Genomic DNA, 22,019 nt, shown 5'->3' on the forward strand with positions numbered 1-22,019 from the left:
ATTTTATATATATATATATATATATATATATATATATATATATATATATATATATATGCTGGGCAGTAGCTAATATTAAGAAATATGTTGTGCTTTTACTTTTAAAAATGTTGGTAACGTTACAGTTAATGCTTACAAACATTGAAGATTTTGAATACAGAAGTTACATTTGTAATGGTGTATTTTCATTTAGATGTGGTATTATTATTTGTGCAGTAGCTAAGATTAATTACTGCATAAATTAATTAAGATTATTAAGTAATAAATTCATTTTAAGACAGCATGGAATAGATTGTAGAATATGCTGTTAGCTATAATTTGGATGGTATAGTACCATGAGCCACAATTAAAGTCTTGTGACACTCATGGCAGGCGTTATTGTTGTTGTTGTCGAGTTTCTGCGCGCCGATTGCTTTGGGCCGGGCCTAGTCAAAGTCCAGGGCTGTTTTTTAGTCCCCGTCCGTCCCTACATACAGTATAGGAGTATGCATCAGAATAGATTTTATTGCCATTGTCAATGAAAGGTTTTACAGACTAGGAATTTTCTTCGGTGTACTCATGCAACATGAAACACAAACTTTTGCTAATGATAAAAAATAAGCAATAAACTGGTTGATTGATATATTCTTTTTTTATTTTCCATAAGCAAATCAATCAAACATTGTTTAGAGTGCTTTTCATACAAGAATGTAAAACTAAATTCAGGTGGTTGGTTGATAAAGTGACATTGCAGGTGTTGTAAACAAGAAAAAAGGTCTTTGTGACACAGTCCAAAGAAATTACATTCGCATCCTCTTCTGTGGACTCTTCTGTGTTGTGACCCTTGGCGCTGGGCATGTGATGTCTCTTGCCTCGTCAGCACAGAATGGCCTGATTTTTTCATATAGATAGTTCTGCCTGTCAATTTTCAGTCCAGGTGGGGCCAGGACAGGAAGACCGTCGACAGGGGGCAGATCTGCTCCGTCGCGCAGTAGCTGATATTCGACAGGTTGTGCATCACGGTGACTTTTTGCAAGCACCACACCTGGTCTCTTGGCTTCAAAGCTGTGACAGAAAAAGCACATAAGACATTTTAAACATGGCAAAGTATTTTCTTATAAAAAAAACTGTCATGTGTATGTTGTTGCTATGTTATATTGTATGTACACAATGTGAAAGTTTCAATTACCTGAAGTGCTGATAACTCTTGATCTGTGGGAGTCTACGGAAGTGGCGAGTCAGATGCTGCTGCTAGTCGAAGGTCTTGACTAAAACTTTGCCCTCTGCCGTTCCAACAAGCTGTGGGATATTGAGGCGACTCACAGGAGAGCTGTTTTCCACAACCTGATGACAAAAAAGAGAAGAGAGGAAGAAAAAAAAAATCTTCAGTTAAATGTTTCATTGAAGCAGAACAGAAAACAGCACTGAAGTCATTAAAGCAAAGTAAAGTTAAAGTACCTCAGCGATGTCTGCCAAAGTGTTGACTCTTGTCTTCATGTAGGCTTGCTTGATGAGTCCAAAGCCACAGTCAGGGGAAAACTTGGTGTGGCCAGCAATAAGGAAGTGGATTTCAATTTTATCGTGAAGCTTGTGTCCAACCCGCCAGGCAAGGTACCAGAGCATGAAGTTGTTCTTGTTCTGCCCACTGCAGTTGTCACAATGAAGATCCACCTCTGTTTCTCCAACTCCAAAGTTGCAGAAGAAATGATGCATGTAGCTGATGACTTCATTGCTTCCCTTAGTAGATGACATGCCTTCATCAATCAGGTAATTCACCTGTTTCTGCAGCCCTTCACATGAAACACCAAATAGGCCACATTTCCGTGGGGTCAGGAAGTACATTGGTCCTGGCTGGAGAGGGTTTGAGGGAAAGTGTAACTGTAGGAGACAGAGGGAGAGAGGGAACTTGGATTAGATTAAATTAAATTTGCATCTATTCATAATTGTCTAATAAAGATAAACCTTACTATATTGATGCTATTCTGCATTTGCACTATTTATTCTCATGCACCAAATCGCCCTTTAAGGGACATTAATGAAGTAAAGTGAAGTAAATGTGTGTGAAATATTACCTGCTGAGCAAAATCAAAACTGTAATGCATCCTAATCTTCTTGCTTGCTGGTAGGGATGGTCCAAAAGACAGGTTAGAGCCAGAGCAAATCTTTCTGCAGGCAGCAGTCATGTCGTTGTACACAGCCCTCTCTTTCTGCACAAGGGAAAGATGATCTTGTTGCTTCTTTACTGCTTCAGACTTTCTATCATCTGGGAGGTTTGCACTTCGTATCAGCTGCTCGTTATTGCTTTGGCACTGCCAGCAGAGATCTGTGCGTGGCCGGCAACTTTTGATGTGTGGGAGAAGTCGGTTCCACAGTGCTTTGAAGCTGGTTTTACAAACTGCACGCTCACCTGAAAAACAGATATTGCTTATGGTTAATTGTATTGTAATTGCTAATAGTGCTCCGCATTATTTCACTTTATAAGCACTCAATTTTAAATCAATGTTTACACATACCAAGCTCCTTAGCAGACTTCACGTAGAGACGCCACACTGAGGCCTTGGACACATGAGTTGGCAGCAACTTCACATGCCAATCCTTATGCCCAGGCTGTCGGCCAGGCAGCATGATGGCATTGTCTTCTGCATAGTTTTTTATGAAGTCCACAACTCTGTTGATATCCTCAGGGCTGATGAACCTGGCTGGTGGACGTGGCAGTGAGTGCTTCTTCCTCAAACGTGGTCTTGCCCCATTCTCCTCATAGTGTTTGACTATATCAGCCAGGGTGTCTCTGCCAATGCTGAAAAAAGGGGGGAAAAAAGAAAAAACGTTTAACATCATGGTCTTGCTAACAGGCATCTTGTCACCTATATCAAAATGTATTGTACAAATTATAGGTACTTTTACTTTACTGAAGTAAATTTTATGATGAATACTTTTTACTTTTACTTACTTTAGAGCTTGTATCTGTACTTCCTGGTTTAGTCTTGTTTTAGTCCTGGTTTAGACCTCACAGTTAGTGGTTAGACCTGGTTCGAGTCAAAGGATTAAAAAAATCCTGTACATTAAACTCTTCATAAATACTTTTACTTTTGACTTATAATGCACATTTTACGGCTACGTATACTTTATACTTTTACTTAAGTAGGAATTTAATCTGATACATTTACGATTACGTTAGTAAATCCTTGGTAAGAATATTAAGTAGTACTTCCTCCACCACTGGCTAAAATTATTAGCATCACAATCAATTCAAGAATGCTAACAGGCAGGTTTACCTGGGATAAGTTAAGTCATTAACACCAGTCAATTCAAGCAATTGAAGCATTATTCAAATTAATAGCAGAAGCTCACATTACCATCTTAAAGCTCATTATAGTAATGGGGGTTTTGGCAAGTGATATGGTGCTAACGATTAGCAGCTAACGTTACAACTAAAACGACAGTCCTGAGCTAGCTAAAAACAATAGGTAGGTATTGGAAGGTCTAAACATGGACTAAACATGAGCTGAACTTAGAATGAACTTAAAACGACAAACTTTGATGTTTATGGAAACTCACCCCATAAGAAACAGAAAAGTATTCTTGCAGATCTCGTTGCCTCCAATGAAATAAGTCGTTCGGGCACACTTTCTCTTTGTCGGGGTCTTCTTTGTGGATGTAACCATCTCCGAAGTTTGCACTGTGCGTCTGTTTGCCTCTAAATGTCCAATAATTCGCATGTCCTGCCACTCTTTTTCCGCAGCTAAAGAATCCAGCCGTATGTTGTACATAATGTCTGGAGAAAGCTTCTGGCTACAAGACTGTCTCCCATGCAGAGAGTTCTCTTTTCTCCTCGTGTAACATTTACAGTCAAAGTTACGGATTTTCCCCATTTCTCTATCTATATCCCCATCAAATGTTACTATCGCTATAGCCTCTGATATCTTACGGTCCAACTCGTCTGACGCCAGTCCGATACATTCTTCCTCGTCTTCATCTTCGCTCAGTTGTAGATTAGGGATATTATTCAGTCTTATCATGCCACTTTCATCGTCGCTCAGATCGTCTTCAGAATCAGTGAACGCTTGTTCATAAGCATCCAGCTTGTCGAAGAAGTACTTCAAAAAATTTTCATTGTAACGGCCACGGTTCAGCTCGTCTGCGACATTCTTTGCGGCGTCCATCTTCATTGAATTTTGATATCAGATAGAGCCGGCTAGAGCGCTGCATAATTAAGTAGCCACGCTGTTGGGGGGCGGGGGCAAAAGCGCCGGCGGCTATTCAGTATGGAAATACACACAGACAATGACACGCCCCTACTGCATGCTAGAATCTCCGAACAACAAGCCGATTTCAACCTCAAAATGTACGCTTTTGAATATACCAATACTGTTATCTCAAACATGGAGAGGCTTCTTCATGATCTCAACTAACAGATTCTGCAAAAAAGCGGAAATCACCAATTTTGGAAAAAAACGCTTGTTTCTCATTTTGCTCGCAAGTTGTGCTGCCGACTTGTGTCACTGCTTTCCGTGACGGGTCACATATTTTGAAAGTTGGTCAGTTAAATAAAACAGTCAGTGTACCAAATATGTAGGCTAGAGGTAGTTGTGGGCAGATGTGAAGTAAATTAATAATTATGAGATAAACTAATATTTCACAGCACCTGTATAGGTGAAGTTATGTCTACACAGAAGAAAGCCCTGTCTAGGCTCTGCCCTGGTATAGTTTGTGTCAAGCTATTAGTTAGTCTGGTTGCTTGATGATAAAGAGATGAAATGTAGTTGCAATAAACGATTTTAGAATCAGTAGCCTACAATTGTAACAGCTGATTCCTATTTTGTTGCACAAAACTGAAAAACAGCTGATGACAACACGGTTTGATGTTCAGTGGACCAATCAGTGAAAATGTGCGTTTAATTCCAGCCCATGTAGAGATGGAATATTCAAGCTGTTTATCCATATTGGTTTTTATTGTTTTCATTTGGTGAATTGATTTTAGATTAGATTTTTAAGCATTTGGCAGACACTTTCATCCAAAGCGTCTTGCATTTCAAAGTACACATTTACATCCTTATGCTTATGCTTCACTTCCTGGTCAGCTACTGTTCAGATGCTCTCGCTTACTGCTCCGCGCTTTGCTCTATTGCCTTTATATTTTATCTCCTTTTATCACCTAATTTTAACTTCAGCAAATCAGCACAGTGCTCAAACGCTTGGATTACTACAAAAAAAGCAGAATTCTTTTATTCGACCAGCCTCCCACTGAAAGCTTACATTCCGGGGAAGAGAAATCACAACTGCCTACATCCATAAGGATAAGAAAATGCCTCCTCTGGAATCTACTTGCTGCTCTAACTGCCAAAGGCTTTTACAAAGGATTGCAGTTCTTGAAACAAAGTTAATTGCGGGACCACCAAAACCGACGGAAAACACAACAGAGCTTCGTCATGGACGCCTTCAGCATACAGCCGGTGAGTCCCATGAATCTAGTGCTCCTCGACAGGCTATACTGAGTGTAGAGAAACAAGCCAATCGACTTATTAATCAATGGCACAAACAGGGAGCGAGACCCAAAGGCACTCGAGGCATCAGATTGTCACGAGCATCACATATTGCGGCAGTAGCATCCTCTACCCCAGATATGGCTCTGACAAGGATTGCAAATACTGGTCTCCTACCACTGCCTATACATCTTGTGAACAGATTTGAAGTATTAATGAATGAGGAATCCCCAAATTTGATGAATGGAATTGAACACAGACTGAATCAGCCTGTAACTAACACTGATGCTAACTGGGGCTCAAGGTCGAGCAGACAGAGGCACTCAGCTCAGAGCGCAGCCGGGCCCAGGACTCTGATAGTGGGTGACTCCATAATCAGCAACATTAGTAGCAGGGATACAACAGCATGCTGCCTTCCACAAGCAACAACTTCTGATGTAAACAGAGAACATCAGAACATTCTGATGAAACATAAGACTGCAAATCGACTCATCATTCATGTGGGGAAGAATGATATTCATAAAGAGCAGTCGGAACTCCTTAAGAAGGATTTCAATGAACTTTTTGAAACACTTAAAAGGCTGAAAGTTCAAACCTTCATCAGTGGACCACTCCCAGCAAGAGGAACAAACAGGTTTTCACGGTTGCTTGGGCTTAATACATGGCTGGAAAAAACCTGCAATATAAAAGGAGTGAACTTCATTGACAACTTCAATCTTTTCTGGAGTCAGAGGAAACTGTTTCAGCAGGATGGCCATCACCCAAACAAACTTGGTTCAAGAATGCTAAAGGACAATATCTACTTCTCCCGCCGTCATCCTCCTGCAATGTGTGCCAATCCACTCAACCTGAATGGCACACACACACCTGGATACAGTATGAATGACCACAGGATTTCACTTCAGCACCTGAATGGACATACGGTTGACACATCACACAAGGACAATGATAACACCACTCAGCCACAACAACCTCTGCTCACAGACACAATCTCAGCTGAGCCCTGCCCACAGAGCTCACCACATACAGACTGTGACATACTAGCACTGCTCCAAGATTCAGCACCCAAGGATGACTTTCTGGAAAACAGCCTGGGAAACCAGGACAGCATATTACAGCCTCCAATAACACTAGAGCAACAGCCCCTCTCACCGGACATGTTATCCCTCTCTCCAGCATGTCCACTTCTGTGCTTCTCAGAGAAAATGGAACAACTGGTGTATGCTGGAACTAGACTATCCCACTCTTTTGCTGCAAGCCCCCAGATACCAACCAAAAAACAGCAGGCCCTACAACCACCAAAGCCTGCGGGCCCAGCTCGCCCTTCCCCTCCTCTTGTGAGAGGTCTTCGGTCTCTGCCACAGCGCCAGGGCCCACACCCTCCTCCAGCGGCTCGAGGTGAACCAAAAACAACTGATACCAGCTCTCAGTGATATTTGTCGGGTCCCCGCTATGATAACAATAACTTTCTCAAATGTTTACAGAACAAGCGGGAACCCAGTGTGCCTGTATCTTTATCCTTCTCTATTGCTGTTCGATTACATGATAGAAAGTCTAAGCCCTTCAAAAGCCGTACAGCAAACCTAATCTAATCTGGTGCCTATTACACGCCAAACTAAGATTGCTGTGGGGACAAAAAGTAAGACTGTTAAGTTAGCACTTTTAAACATCCGCTCACTTAAAAATAAATCACTTCTAGTCAACGACTTAACCACATACAACCTGGATTTTATGTTGCTAAATGAAACTTGGCAAGAAGAAAGCTGCAGTGCAACAGTCCTCAATGAAACAGCCCCTCCTAACTTTACTTTTATGAGTTTCTGCAGAGCTGTTAGAAGAGGTGGAGGTTTAGCTGCTCCTTTTAAAGATATCTATCAATGTAAGCAAATATCATTTGGGAATTACTTGTAGTCCATTATAACAACTACAAAGACAGCATCCATGCTTTCAATAAGGAACTAGGCAAAGCTAGACAGACTTTCTTCTCAAATATTATAAACAACAATATAAACAACACACGCACTCTTTTTGCTACTGTAGAGAGACTGACAAACCCCCCAAACCAGATTCCCAGTGAAATGCTCTCAGAGAACAAGTGCAGTGAGTTTGCTTCCTTCTTCTCTGAGAAAATCAATAATATCAGAAAGGTGATCAGCTCATCCTTGAGTTGCGCTGGGGTCAGACAGATCAGACAACAGCCTGAGGGTGTAGTCACTATGTCTGATTTCGAAGAAATTGATGGCAAAATTTTGGAAGAAACCGTACAGCACCTTAAGACATCAACCGGCGCCCTTGACGCACTTCCCACATCTTTTTTCAAAAATGTGTTACACAGCTTAAAATCAGATCTGCTAGAAGTGGTAAATGCCTCACTTCTCCCTGGGAGTTTTCCGAACTCCCTGAAAACTGCAGTTGTCAAGCCCCTCCTGAAAAAGAGCAATCTGGATAAGACCATATAATACAACTATAGACCGATCTCAAATCTTCCTTTCATAGGCAAGATCATTGAAAAAGATGTCTTCAATCAGCTGAACAAATTCTTAAGCTCGAATGGATACTTTGACAATTTTCAATCTGGTTTCCGACCGCATCACAGCACAGAGACAGCTCTCATAAAGATAATAAACAATATTCGCTTAAATACTGATACAAGCAAATTATCAGTGCTGGTACTACTCGACCTCAGTGCTGAATTTGACACTGTCGATCACAACATACTTCTTGACAGGCTGGAAAACTGGGGCGGGCTTTCTGGAATAGTCCTAAAATGGTTCAGGTCATACTTAGTAGGGAGAGGTTATTATGTGAGTATCGGAGATCATAAGTCTGAATGGACACCCATGACATGCGGAGTCCCTCAAGGCTCAATTCTTGCGCCACTCCTATTCAACCTGTGCATGCTCCCAATGAGCCAAATAATGAGAAAGAACCAAATCTCTTACCACAGCTATGCAGACGACACACAGCTCCACTTAACCCTATCGCCTAACGATTACAGCCCCATTGACTCCCTTTGCCAATGCATTGATGAAGTAAACAATTGGATGTGCCAAAACGTTCTTCAGTTAAACAAAGACAAAACTGAAGTCATTGTGTTTGGAAACAAAGATGAAGTTCTCAAGGTGAATGCATACCTTCAGTTTAGGGGTCAAACAACTAAAAATCAAGTCAGGAATCTTGGTGTGACTCTAGAGTCAGACCTTAGTTTCAGTAGTCATGACAAAGCAATAACTAAATCAGCATACTATCACCTGAAAAATATTGCAAGAATTAGATGCTTTGTTTCCAGTCAAGACTTAGAGAAACTTGTGCATGCTTTCATCACCAGCAGGGTGGATTATTGTAATGGACTCCTCACTGGGCCTCCCAAAAAAGACCATACGACAGTTGCAGCTTATACAGAACGCTGCTGCTAGGATTCTGAGCAGAACCAGAAAATATGAACATATCGCACCAGTCCTCAGGTCTTTACACTGGCTGCCAGTTACATTTAGAATTGATTTTAAAGTATTATTACTTATTATTATTATATAAATAAACTTGCCTTGCCAGTTCTTGCTTTCCCTGGGAATTAAACCCATGACCTTGGTGTTGCAAGCACCAACGCTCTACTGTTTGAGCTACAGAGTTGCTGTGAATTGGAACAAAGTATCCCAGCTAACAATGACCTGGCGGTCCACCAGCGTTTTTTGGGCGGCACAAAGTCAGCGGCTTGTCACGGTCGGACCTCCGGCGGCACACCATTGGCAAAACGACCAATTTGAAAATGCCGTCGGTCTGCCAGCGTTTTTTGGGTGGCACGCCACCGGCGGTTTTCCGCGCTTGGTCCTCCGTTGGCACACCAGTGGCAAGCCGATAGTCGGTCCAGTGTTGCTGAGCGCTTACAGGACATATTTAATTTATAAATATATATTTATTTTAATTCATTTTTTTACAGTTAAAAAGAAACTGAAAGCACTGAATAAAAAAAAATAGTGAAACTTACATAGTTTCTATGCTATATCTAAAGCAAAGTGTTGGTGGTATAAAAAATACTGCCTATAAGCATTTTTAGCACGCGTTCAAATGAAATATGGGGCTTGAGTGTTCGTAAAACAATAATTAAAAAATCTGAAATTATAAAAGTGCCACAATTGTGGTAATTTGCACCTATGAACGGGTCATATAACTTCAAAATAAGTTTTAAATTCATGATTTAATAATGAGATTTTTATTCAAGTAAGGTTCTAATTCTAGATGTTTATGTTTGTAAATGCTGCGTGACTTTGATGCGTTTCAATGGGCGTGCGCGTAAACATTCGAGTCGCCTTCAAACACTGGAGCAGAGATGAGTTGCCATGGAAACCGCGCACGACGCCTCACCAGTGCAATAGACAAGCAGCAAAACTGTGCGTTCACACCATAGATATCATATAGAGACTAGATGCCCTATTGGCCGCTGGAAACCGAGAAATCCGGCCGCCATCTTGAACCGGTCGTATTCCTAGTTTCGTTGCGTGGCAGCAGATAAGATGCCAGAGCATTGTGGAGCATTTTCCTGTTCTAATCGCCGGACCATCGAACATAGGGCTTTTCACATGTAAGTCTTAACATTACCGTACTATTGGTTGTATTTTGTGAATAGAATTACCAGATAATCGAGAAGGAGCAAGAATATTTGCTATTACTGTACTGAAATCGTTGTGAAATGCTGTTTACTGCATCAGCTGGTGTTCACCCGGCATGGAGAGGTGGGGCAACTGTTAAAGTAATTATTACAACAGCTTCTAGGTTATCAGATAAGCATTCAACTGCCCTGTTGTATAGGTTATTTGTGTTTGCGCACATGATATCAGGAAGCAATGTTATAGGCTACACGCATGACAGCGATGCGCAAATTGAGTTAACAGTTACCCCTCCAACTTCTAGTGTTATTGATAACCTATATCTTATCACATGCGATTTGGCTATTGATATTACAGAAGTCCTGTGGTAAAATTACATTATTAACCTACTCCATCTACCCTTGTAAAGTTAATCCGAATAGGGCTTTAGTCTCGACATTTTCCCCTCCCACATCCACATACAATAAAAAAGGTATAGGCTTAATGTTATCCGAATTTAATTTTTAGAAATTACTGATGCAAACACGTTGAACAGCTTCTTCTAAATTTTTATTACAGGAGGCTGTGTTCGGTGGATGCGTTCTGTGTGTGAAAGTGTGTGTGTGTGTGTGTGTGTGAGAGAGAGAGACTGTTCGTGTTTGTTCGTTTGTGTGTCTGTTCGTGTGTAGGCTATGTGCGTGTCACAAATCATAAATTGTTTCTTCAACTTATTAAAATATCTTACTTTACTGCAACTATCTGTTTCTGCTTCTTTATTATATTTATAGTGTGTGATTTATAAAATACATTATATCCTTCATCACACATAATGTGTCTGGTCACTTTATATCTTATATCAGAATATTATATTACTGTTAAGCCTACTATGAATATTAAAATACGCCGAACCATGTATCCTGTATCATAGCTACATGAATGACCTTTGCAACAAAACAAAAAAAACGTGTGAAAATCAGTTCAGTATTCAGTGATATATGATTAATTAAATGCGCTGACAGCTCATTTCACCTGCCATTCAGATTACACTGAGCGGAACGGGTGACCGGTTTAAGATGGCGGCTCCAATTCTCGTCCGTGCCAATAGGCAGTAGCGGTCGATAGGGCGTCTACCTATATGATGTCTATGTCACTTCTATATTCCGATTGGTTGCCGCCGAACCGTGTCATTGCTTATTACGATAAAGTTGACCTGACTTCAACTCTCCTCGCCGCTCTCACCGTCCAAGACGCGCCGCTCTCGCCGGAGCTCGCCGCCGGCTCTCATTGAAAATTAATGACTTCCGGCCACTTTGACGCTCTCGCCGGCGGCGGTGTGAACGCACAGTAATAAGCAATGACGCGGTTCGGCAGCAACCGGCGGCAACCAATCGGAATATAGAGGTGCTCCGTTTGAGAGGAGTCCGCAGAGAACGCAGTCCTGTAAACTTTGGTTCCGACCACATTAGTTCCCAAGCAAAATTTAGGAGGTTGATCATTTGAATTTGATAAGGAGCGCAACACTAGTATTTATAGGCAAAGTATTTTCGCGCAGGAACGCTTGTTTTTCAGCGGGAATGCAAATTATAATAGCACCTAACCATGAACACAAAAGCCACACCACACAAATGGCTTTTACTTTGTTTATTGCATTAGCAAACATGTCACTATAATTGTTAAGTTTTTTCCATCGATCAATTTTCTGCAAAAAAAACGATCGACATGCTTGTTTGCTTTGTGGCCCCTTTAAATAAAAAAGACCACGCGTTCGATCTACGTCAGAGCATCAGAGCGTCCACGAATCTTTCCACGGCGTCGCTGGCAGGGCGGCGAGAGCGAATTTTGCCGCTCGCGCCGGCGGCGGTGTGAACGTACAGAAACTCCGTCTCCCGCTGTTGATTTCACTGCTTTCAGGTGAGTTTAGTCTCTAAAATCACAAAAACAATGCACACAACTGTTCTTGACACTTCTCTTACTTGTAATTGACACGCTTCTGTTGAATATTTACTTTATATAAATGGTTTAGTGTCTTCGAGAAAGTCCGTTAGCATCTCAAGCGTTTTCAGAAGAGGTAACGTTAGGATAACTTTATAGCTTGAGCTTTTGTTTATGAATGTTTGAGCTTTTAATCACATCTTATGTGTAGATGAGAGGTTTTGATAATTTTGTAAAGATGTTGCTTGGGAGTGAGCTAATTTATTTAACTTAAACGTATTTAACATAAAAGTATTGTTAATCGATGACGTCATCACACGGCTGAAATTAGCTCAATGGTTAATAAATATTGATAAAAATTGTTCTGTGATTTTTCAGCAGCAACAAAAGAATCCCTCTACAAAGGGAAAGTTCCACGACTTCAACATTTCTGAAGAAAGCTGCTGCTGGAGAAGTGGGAAACACAGGTGAAGTGAGGAAGCTCATTAAATAACCTCATAAAATCCATTTTTGCACAATATTTTTCACCTATATCATGCATCTGTTCTCATTTTTTAAATTTCTCATATTTACATTTTTTATTTGTTTAATTTATTTTAAGGTTTTGACATCCAAACGTAACTGACACTGTGTTTGGGTCATTTTGACCTAGAGAAGATTTAATTTTTCCCTAAAATTCTAGTTAATGTCATTGCACTGGACTGAAACTTAGTGACTATGTTCACAAAGGGTATAAATAAGTTATATATCTATGCACAAACTGGATTTAGTCCGCAGTGACCCTGTTTCAAAATAATCTTTCTTTCATGTTCTTTGTTTCGTCACAGTTTTCAGACAAAATATTATGACATTGTGTTTTGGGACTAAAATGTATAAATATAAATGTTATAGCACAGACACATATAAATGTTTCACAGTGTCTTGCTTGGCATTCATTTTGTAGCAGCACAATAGAATTTGAAATACTCAAAATAGTTTGTGTGTTTTAATGTGTGTGTTTGTTTGGGTAGCGTGGGTAAGCATGAATCGTCACATGCACAGATCCAAGGGCTCAATGTTTGCAAGCACACATGTACATATGTTAAGTACATATTTTATTTGAATATTTCCAAAATTATTCATAAATAATGCTTTTTCTTTTTACCAAAAAAAAAATTAGATGCCTACTCTCAGATAAATGAGACCTATGATTAATCTTTCCTTTTAATAAACCTGCCATTGTATAATATTGTTGGCTCTGTGACAAATGGTTTGTTTTGTTCCTAGATCTTCCATGCTGATGCCCTCCGTAGCAGAGTTGAGCTGATCATCATCTCTAAGGTACCATCAGCCATATGACTAGTAAGTAAAACTAAGCCAAAGACAAATTTCCACTTGTGGACAGTAAAGGAACTAAACTAAAACTTTAAACATACACTAATGTTGTTGGTACAATTTTTTATGTTTTGAAAGAAGTCTATGGGCTGAAATATGTGCCACCAGAAACTGAATTTCAATCATTTATATTTGAATTTGAATTGCTAAACTTGAATAATTGCATTGAAAAACAGAATTTGAACAACATCATTTGAAATTATATCGTTTAATTTGAATCATTGCATTGAAAAACTGAATCTGAATGGTATCATTTGAAATTGAATTTATTCGTTTGGAACCGAAGTCCAATAAAATTTGATCCTGGCCGAAAATTAAACTCTATATATATATTCACATTCACTTCTCACAATTCAGATTCAGTTCTCAAATTCAATTTCAAGTTACTGAGACAGACATCCGGTAGTTGGAGGATGAAGGAAGAGCAATCGAGTGCAGATCGATAGATAGCGTTCATTGGCGCACAGGACTCCTCTTGGGCCAATCAGCACCTACGTTTGTATGATTGATGTTTTGGGGCCGTTATCCCAATTCAAATGGCCGTGATCACGAGTGGTTGCTTACTGACGCTCAATCCAGCTAGCCAGCATCCAATCAGGATGCTCAGCATATTTAAGTAGCTTTTTAAAATGTACTGCAGAAAAAAACACATTACTGGTGTGCATCCTGAGACAAAACAATGGCACTGAAATATTTTAAGATATGTCAGTGCAAGTCACTTGCAGTTAAGACAGGTTTAACATGGACTTAAGCCTTTTCTGTGAAACCGCGGAAGGTAAGGGAAGGTTTGCATGACAGTTTTGCTGACACATAAAACAGGAATATCTCAGTACACTTAACTCAGAGAAAGAGTAAACATTGTTAATTTACATATTACCAACATTTTAACAATAGCAGGTTGAAACTGTTTAACTGAACATGACTTTAAACTTATGACTTGTATTATCTTATGGACTTTACTTTGTTGCCAGAAGATGCTCTTCAGTGAGTAGCAGTCGCCTCTGGCTGATTAAAGGATATTTTGCTATTGTAACCTTGAACATGCATTTTCTGTTAAGCTTCTTTTTAACGATTTGTATTGTGAAAAGCACTATATGGTTTTACTATTGTAAAACTGTACCAACCATGTTGTTGTTTTTTCAAAACCATGGTTCAACTAGTAATATTGCTGTAAAATTATGGTAATCATGACTATAACCATAGGTTTTTAAACCTTGGTTGTTGTGAAACCATGGTTCATTTTGTTAGCTATGATTTTACTGCAAATTCTGTGGTAAACCCATATGGTTAATTTTCACAAGGGTAAAAATATACTTAAATTATCCTATAATGTTCTTGACTAATAGTCACTTTGAATAAAGTAATCTGATAAATATAAATGTATCAATGTAACCTGTCCACTGAAAATGTATTTAATAAAAATATATTTGCAACTGCTATTAACTGGTGTACATTGCTTATTTTTTTATCCATTAAGGGCATTTTGGTTAGCATGAGTAACTGATTATAAACCGTGGACCGTCCGTGGTCCGCCAGAAAACACTTATTATAAACCAGATGGTGGACCACCGTCGGGAAAGCGGCGGCTCCCGTTGTGAAGACAAAAACGAGAAAAATTATCTGAAGGTACACGGACCGTTTTGGTCAGTCAGAATGTTTTACTCGTCATTTCGACTGTTAATTGATTTGATTTTCTCCTATAACAGCTATTTTATGTAGCCTATTGTCTGTTTGAAGGAGAACAAGACATAAGTGATAGGAAGCAATTTGTTACCCCAGACAACTTCAGTTCTTTCCTACTTCAGACATGCTCACCAAATTAAGCCTCCATGGTCAAATTCCCTTATTCAGATTGAAAAGAGAAAAGGCCTTGGTATAGTAATTGCCATGGGAACAGGACGAGAACTATCTGCACTCAAGTATTTCTTATGAGTCACAAAGATGTCCAGCAATGAGCACAAACAGCATGTAATGTGACCCTGATGCAGGTGGGACATCATTTGAAACTGTTTCATAGGGCAGACTCACAAAACTATGACTATTTAATTCATTACAATGACTTTTCTGTTGTCTTGGAGGCAAATCCAATAATGTCTGACATATCACTAAGATGTTTTAGAAGTCTAAAAACCTTTAACCTTAAGTTATCCATCAGAGAATGTTAATCTCTGGTCACAAATAAGTTGCCATGTTTTGGTTCCTCCATTTGCGTCATCCAGTCAGACAAGAAATAACAAGCAATTACTCATCTTTTAAAATGAGGCCAAAAAGTTGAGCTAACACAATAAGAAGAATGTGATCGATGGGTCCAGTTTATACCTTAATGTCCCCTGCAGTGGTTGTGTTCTTAGGGTAGTAACAATTACATCATTATCTATTATTACCAATCATTCAAATGTTCATACTTTAATGATATGAGATTTAATAGCTTTTGTTTCATTCAAATTTAATTTTTTTAACCGTTAACTTACAGGAGGAGGAGCATAGGCTAGATTAAAGATTATGCATTTATATATTTATTATGAAGAGAACAGATGAACAGAGACTTTGGGTCACTTTTCATGTTCAGCACCACAAAGCAGATGAATGTTTGAACAAAACATGAACTTGAACATGAACATGAACAAAACACATAAAAAATTAACTGAACTAAACGCAATCGCAGAGGTAAAAAAGTATTTGAGTAGATGTAATTTGTTACTGTACTTAAGTATGTTTTTGGCTACATTGTAGTATCAAATAGCATTTACATTTGTAATGAGCAATTACATATTAACAGACAATCCCACCTCTCCCTGAAGGTCTGGGAGTCTCCCGCATATTGATAGCAGCACCATGTCACCCGCAAATTATATACAATATCCCCGTGTGACAGGTATGATTCAATTTACGGCACTTCTCATTCATTTCTATGGTATCTGCAAACAGTGACTGTCGCACAACTCTGAACGAAATTCAATGACGTCAAAGCTGTAATGTGATTAGCTATCAGGGCACATGTTATCCAAGTTAGCCATTACGTTTTTACTAATGGTAGAGCCACAGACCCTCGTATCTCCCAATAATAAGACCATCTCTGTCTGCATTACATTTTGCATGGCACTTAACTTTTTCTGCCGCAGTTCATTTCAGCTACAAAATAAGTGATATTGCCATATGCTTTTTGTCTTTACCCAATCTTAACAACAAGGCTAATTTATGCAAATGTGAGTGGATTGGCAGGTAGTTGCGTAATCGCAGGTGTTTATGAGATGGGGACATGGCTGCAACAGGAACCAGCCCGTTTAGTGCTTTAATTACTTAATTTTACTTTTATTTATCCATTAAAGAGACCTTTTTGAAAGATATTCATCATCATCATCATTTCTTTAGTCAGGACATACATATAAAATGGTCCATAGCACTATACAAGATACAGTACATACAAAAAATAAAAACAAAGAAGATAAAAAATTGTAAGAAAATGACTACACAGTCAGAATTCCACAATACACAAAAACGATGTTCAAATATTAGCATATAGACTAAAGCGCCAGTGATTCCACAAAACCGAAGTGAACCTAACTGCACTCAAAGCAGGGTTCACTAATGTTGCGATGATGCTGTTATGTGACTCTACTAGTCTACACATACATCTGTACATGAGATTCCTAAGTACAGCAGGGCACGTGAATACATTGACACTTACACACAGTTGGCTAACACTGCCCCCTCGTGGCAATTTAAGCAGCAGCCTCAAACCATCATTATATGCCACCTTGAGTTTCTGCATACTGCTTTTTTTAAAGCGGCGCCACAAGTGGGCAGTGTACATCGGAGTACAAAAAGCTTTAAAAAGTGTAGTCTTCACAAAAAGTGAGCACATACTAAATTTGCGATTCAGCATATTCGCTTGTGCGTACAACATACAATACTGTCTATGAATGTCCCTATCATCAGACAGGTCATCAGTTATATAGTGTCCTAAGTACTTGACCTCCTTACACACTCTAAGTAAAGTACCAGACAGATAAAAAGCAGGAAATGAGAGTTTACTGTCCTCCCTGCTTCTAGCAATCATTATCTTGCTCTTCTTAGAGTTGAACGTAATATCAAAGTCCAAGCCATATTGGGAACATACCCTTAGTAGCTGTTGAAGGCCAGCACTATATGGACAAAGAATGACCAGGTCATCCGCGTACATTAGGTGGTTGACAATGGTGTCCCCAACCCTACATCCTGTTCCACAACTGTTTAGCAACTCCGATAGGTCGTCCATATAAATATTAAAAAGAAAGGGAGACAAAATGCTTCCCTGCCTAACTCCATTACTTATATTAAATGAGGCAGACATAGAGTTACCCCACTTCACATACATGGACTGATGAGCATACCAAAAGGCCAAGATTCTCACTAGATATTTGGGAGCCCCTCTGTTGTACAATTTGCAAAATAGCTTCTCATGGTTCACCCTGTCAAAGGCTTTAGAGGCATCAATAAAACACAAAAAAATTGTGGAACTATGCCTGTTGTACAAATCTAAAACCTCCTTCAGGGCAAAAATACACATATCAGTGCCATGTTTAGGTTTGAAACCAAACTGATTGTCAGAGGTCAAGACAAAATGTTCCAGCCTATTCAGAATAATCCTCTCCAAGACTTTGGATAAAATACTGGCTAGAGCTATAGGCCTGTAATTATCCACGCTATTAATCTTACCTGCTTTTTCTTTAATGATGGGCACTAGTGTGACAGATAAAATAGAGTCAGGTAAAATACCATGGACTAACAGCCCAGTAAAACAAATAGCAATTAGGGGACAGAGTTTTCTACTTGCAAATTTCAAATGCTCCGCAGATATCTCATCCATACCGCATGCCTTATTATCCTTTAGCATCATAATTGCATCATGTATTTCTTGAGGTAAAACAGTTGTATCTTCATTATTATCAATGTCACCCAACGTAAACGACTTACTTTTAACACAGTTAAACAGCTCATAGTAATGTTTCTGCCACAACTGAGTAATTTCATCAGAACCATTAGCACCATCAATATTCGTTGGTAACAATGTTTTACAATTATTCATTCTCTTGATTTCTTTCCAGAAATCAATAGGATTATTAAATTGCAGCTTCCTCGCCAGAGAGTCCGACCTCATTGTATTTTCCTTCCTCTTAATGAAACGTAGAGCATATTTAAACTTTGCATTTGCCTGTTTCTTATATTCGAATAACGGACCCCATTTATGTCTACCTGACTCATCCCATGCCTTAAAGGCTCTTCTTGCCTCAGCGTGTGTCTCTTCCACATAGTCATTCCAACCTGGCTTGACTTTGTACGATCTGTGTGTCTTATACAGGGGCCCACTCGAAACAAGGAGGGACTTCACAATATTCTCATACAGGGTGCACAGCTCAGTACCAAGTTCCATAAGTAAATATTGATTTACTTATACCTTTTTTGAGAACTTGAGCTTAACTGCAGGCTTGTGCACAATTCAGAATTGAATTGAGAATGACTCCTAAATTCCAATTCAATTCTTGAATTTGAATTGATGTCAAAAACAGGATCTAGAATTACAATTCGAATTTGAATTAAAGGAAGCAGAATTGCAATTCAAAACAAATTCTAAGAAATTCATATAGATATTTTAAGTGAAGTGTTTAACAATGAAGCTTTACAGTAGGTCAGATATGATTGCATTACATATTCTATAAATGATATTAGTTTGAACTACTTGTACAGATTACATTAACAGGAAATATTTTCCCCCAGCAATGAATGTTAAAAGCTCTAGTCACAGAACAAATAATTAAGTTTGATTTATTGTAATTGTAATTTTGTGGAACATGATAGAACATGACTCAGAACATGATAGAACATGACTCCCGGAATTACTTTAGTAAATCTTTAGAAGAAAAAAAAAACAATTTTAGGTGGACATTTGTTTATATATATATATATATATATATATATATATATATATATATATATATATATATATATATATATATATATATATATATATTAGAACAAAATGTATGCAGGGTTGAGGAGTGAGTTAACTGTAATGAAATTATGTTATTGAATTGCAAAATGAATGTAATTGTATTTAGTTGTATTACTGAGGTAAAATGTGTAATTTAATTAGTTACTAATCAAATTAAAAGGAAATTGATTTACATTGATAAAGTAATCCAAATAAAATAATCCAAACCACATTAATAATGGGTAACTTATAACAGTAAGCAATTACATTTCCAAAGTAACCTGCCTAACGCTGAATGTGAGATTCAACATATTCTTTCTTGTTGTGTGACTAGGGCGACCACCCGTCACGCTTTGGGTTGTACACCACAGCATTTCACCCCTTGTCCCCCACGTCGCATATTGAGAAAATGTCCCGCTTTTTTGTCTGTTTGTTTTTAATTATCATTTTAAGAAAATGTGCATGCGTTCTTTTGCCTTTTTAAGAAAGCATTTTATTTATTCTTTTTGCGCCGTAGTTTTTAACCTATATTTAACAGCGCTTCATCAGAAGTACAAATACAACAGCCGTTTTTAAAATCATATCCAATGGTTGAAAAGAAAGGAGTAAACATACTAGTAGGTTGTCAATCAAAATGTTGAGCGGTGATTCGTTCCATGTGTTCCCTGTCAGAAAACAAATGGATAATTCGGTAAATTAAAATTTTAATTTAACAGAATTTATCAATTTATTGCCTGCTGTAGTTGTTTTAATTCACATCTTTTCTAAAAATATGAAAGTGTTTGGTGTAATATATTCTTAATATATAAGGCTGTCAATAAACTAATTTCATGTTGTTTTATATTTTATTTGTTCATTATTTATTTTGTTGGATTTTAGTTGGACTTGGTCAGAACTGTTTCATAAATAGTGATCTGCATGATGCCTGCTGCCTTGCTCAGTGATGTTGAATTTAAATGGCAAGTAAAATAAAGACATGTTATGTTACATTGGTGATGTAATTGTGTTGTCTGGAAGGGACTAAATAACAAAGTATTTTTATCAGTTGAAATGCAGAATACAAATGTTTTTATTAAGTTAGAGGACATTATATAACAGTTTCAGGTTATGTTTTAGTGTTGGTAACATGTCCCACATCGTCCCACATTTGGTTTGTTTGATGGTGGCCACCCTATGTGTGACTGTGTAGAATTTCTTTGAATTGCCATGAATTTAATTCCACTTCCTGTCATTCCAATTCAAATTTAACTTCCTGTGGGGCAGAGTCAATTCAATTCCAATTCCAATTCATGAATTGAATGGAGGCCAATTCTGAAAATCTGAATTTTGCACAAGCCTGCTTAACTGAGACTTGAGTGTTTGTAAACATTTAAGAGGCTGTTGTGTCGACCTTGATTTATTGCCATTTTGAGGTGTTCAGTTTTTTGTTTAAAAATAAACATGTGATTGCTCTCCTCACAAATAAACTGTTTCTTGTTTTTCACTGGCATGTCTCTTAAGGCCTGGACACACCTAGCTGGTGGTTGGCCGTTGGCGAGCATCTATGTTGGGCTAGTTTTTGTGGTGTGTTCCTCACGTCGACATGTGCCGTCGGTGAGAGATTGGGAACTTTAATTGGATGTTCAGTTTAGCGAACGAGTCAGTGCACGAGAATTAAAGTGAAAGTGATGAAAGAGAGCAAGTAAGTCAAGACGGCACAGACAGAAGGCTGATCTAATGTTATGTTATCCTACCTGAGCATTCCAAAACGCAAATATTTTTATAACAACAGGAGCCACTTAAAATGAAGAAAGTTATCAACGTAACTGATATTCAAAATGATAAGCAAGTCTACCTTTTTCACGTTTCGTTAGGGTTAGGGTTATCTTATTTATCATTGTTTCAGTTTCTCCTTATACCTGCTGATATAAAGAGTTAATTCCTTACACGCAGGCGCAGAATGCATGTGCTAATTTTGCAATTGGCTGAAGTCTGTGCTGTGTGTTCAAGCGCAGCTTTTTGATCAGGACGCAGCCGACGTGAGGCGACAACACCGGCTAGTTCTTTGAAGTCGGCATGGTTTGTCCCAGGCTTTAGGTGTTGAGGACTAGTGCATCTTTGAGCTTACATTCAGTATGAGTAAAATACTTAAGTACTGTCAAAATCAGTTTGGCTACTCTAAGACTCTTACTCAAATCATATTGGAATTGGTGACTTAACTTGTAATGGAGCCATTTTTGCTGTAGTTTTACTCAAGTATGGTTTTCAGGTACTGTTTACCTCTGCGCAATCAACTTTCTGTGTCTGCCTGAACTCAAACCTTCCTCCTGGGTGCTCGCCTGTGCCGGGGACTGATAAACGTTTTTTTTCTGTTTGTCCTTCATCCTCCACCGCATCCGTATCAGTCCCTCATTTTACACCTCTTTTATCAACAACATCAAAACTATTTTGGCCGTTTGAAGAAACTTTTCACAATTATGACATTTTTACAATTGTTTGTAGCGGTGACTAAAGCCAAAGGTCATGCACTGAGATCAAAGACGAGACAAATATACCATTTGGGTGTTGGCACACAGTGATGTATTTTGTATGCAGAGCCTAGTGGCAATAACGAGTTTATATCTGACACTTCTGAGAAAAAAAAAAATCTGAATCGTAAGATATAAACTCATTATGCTGTCTTTTCCCTCTGAAGTACGAGTTTATATCCCGCAATTC

General features: G+C 38.6%; 1 protein-coding gene across 1 annotated transcript; it reads right to left on the reverse strand.

The window, feature by feature from the left end:
• Positions 1 to 612: 612 nt before the first annotated feature.
• LOC143701852 (uncharacterized) lies at positions 613 to 5,088 on the reverse strand. Its single transcript, XM_077195536.1, has 6 exons — positions 2,930 to 5,088; positions 2,493 to 2,776; positions 2,052 to 2,386; positions 1,438 to 1,857; positions 1,169 to 1,323; positions 613 to 1,044 (listed from the first exon to the last, which is right to left on the reverse strand). Exons 2-5 carry the CDS (start codon positions 2,602 to 2,604, stop codon positions 1,231 to 1,233), a joined length of 960 nt encoding a protein of 319 aa, XP_077051651.1. The 5' UTR covers positions 2,605 to 2,776; positions 2,930 to 5,088; the 3' UTR covers positions 613 to 1,044; positions 1,169 to 1,230.
• Positions 5,089 to 22,019: the final 16,931 nt, after the last annotated feature.

The sequence above is a fragment of the Siphateles boraxobius genome, unplaced genomic scaffold, assembly GCF_051911475.1.
Source record: "Siphateles boraxobius isolate OS27281-9 unplaced genomic scaffold, OSU_SipBor_1 33, whole genome shotgun sequence".
In the NCBI taxonomy this organism is placed as follows: Eukaryota; Metazoa; Chordata; class Actinopteri; order Cypriniformes; family Leuciscidae; genus Siphateles; species Siphateles boraxobius.

Coding starts and splice junctions, on each gene's coding strand:
- LOC143701852 (XM_077195536.1), bottom strand. CDS start 2,604: ATGCTGCCTGGCCGACAGCCTGGGCATAAGGATTGGCATGTGAAGTTG. Junction 1,858..2,051: donor GTTTTGATTTTGCTCAGCAG/GTAATATTTCAC, acceptor TGTCTCCTACAG/TTACACTTTCCCTCAAACCC. Junction 1,324..1,437: donor CTTTGGCAGACATCGCTGAG/GTACTTTAACTT, acceptor TTTTGTCATCAG/GTTGTGGAAAACAGCTCTCC.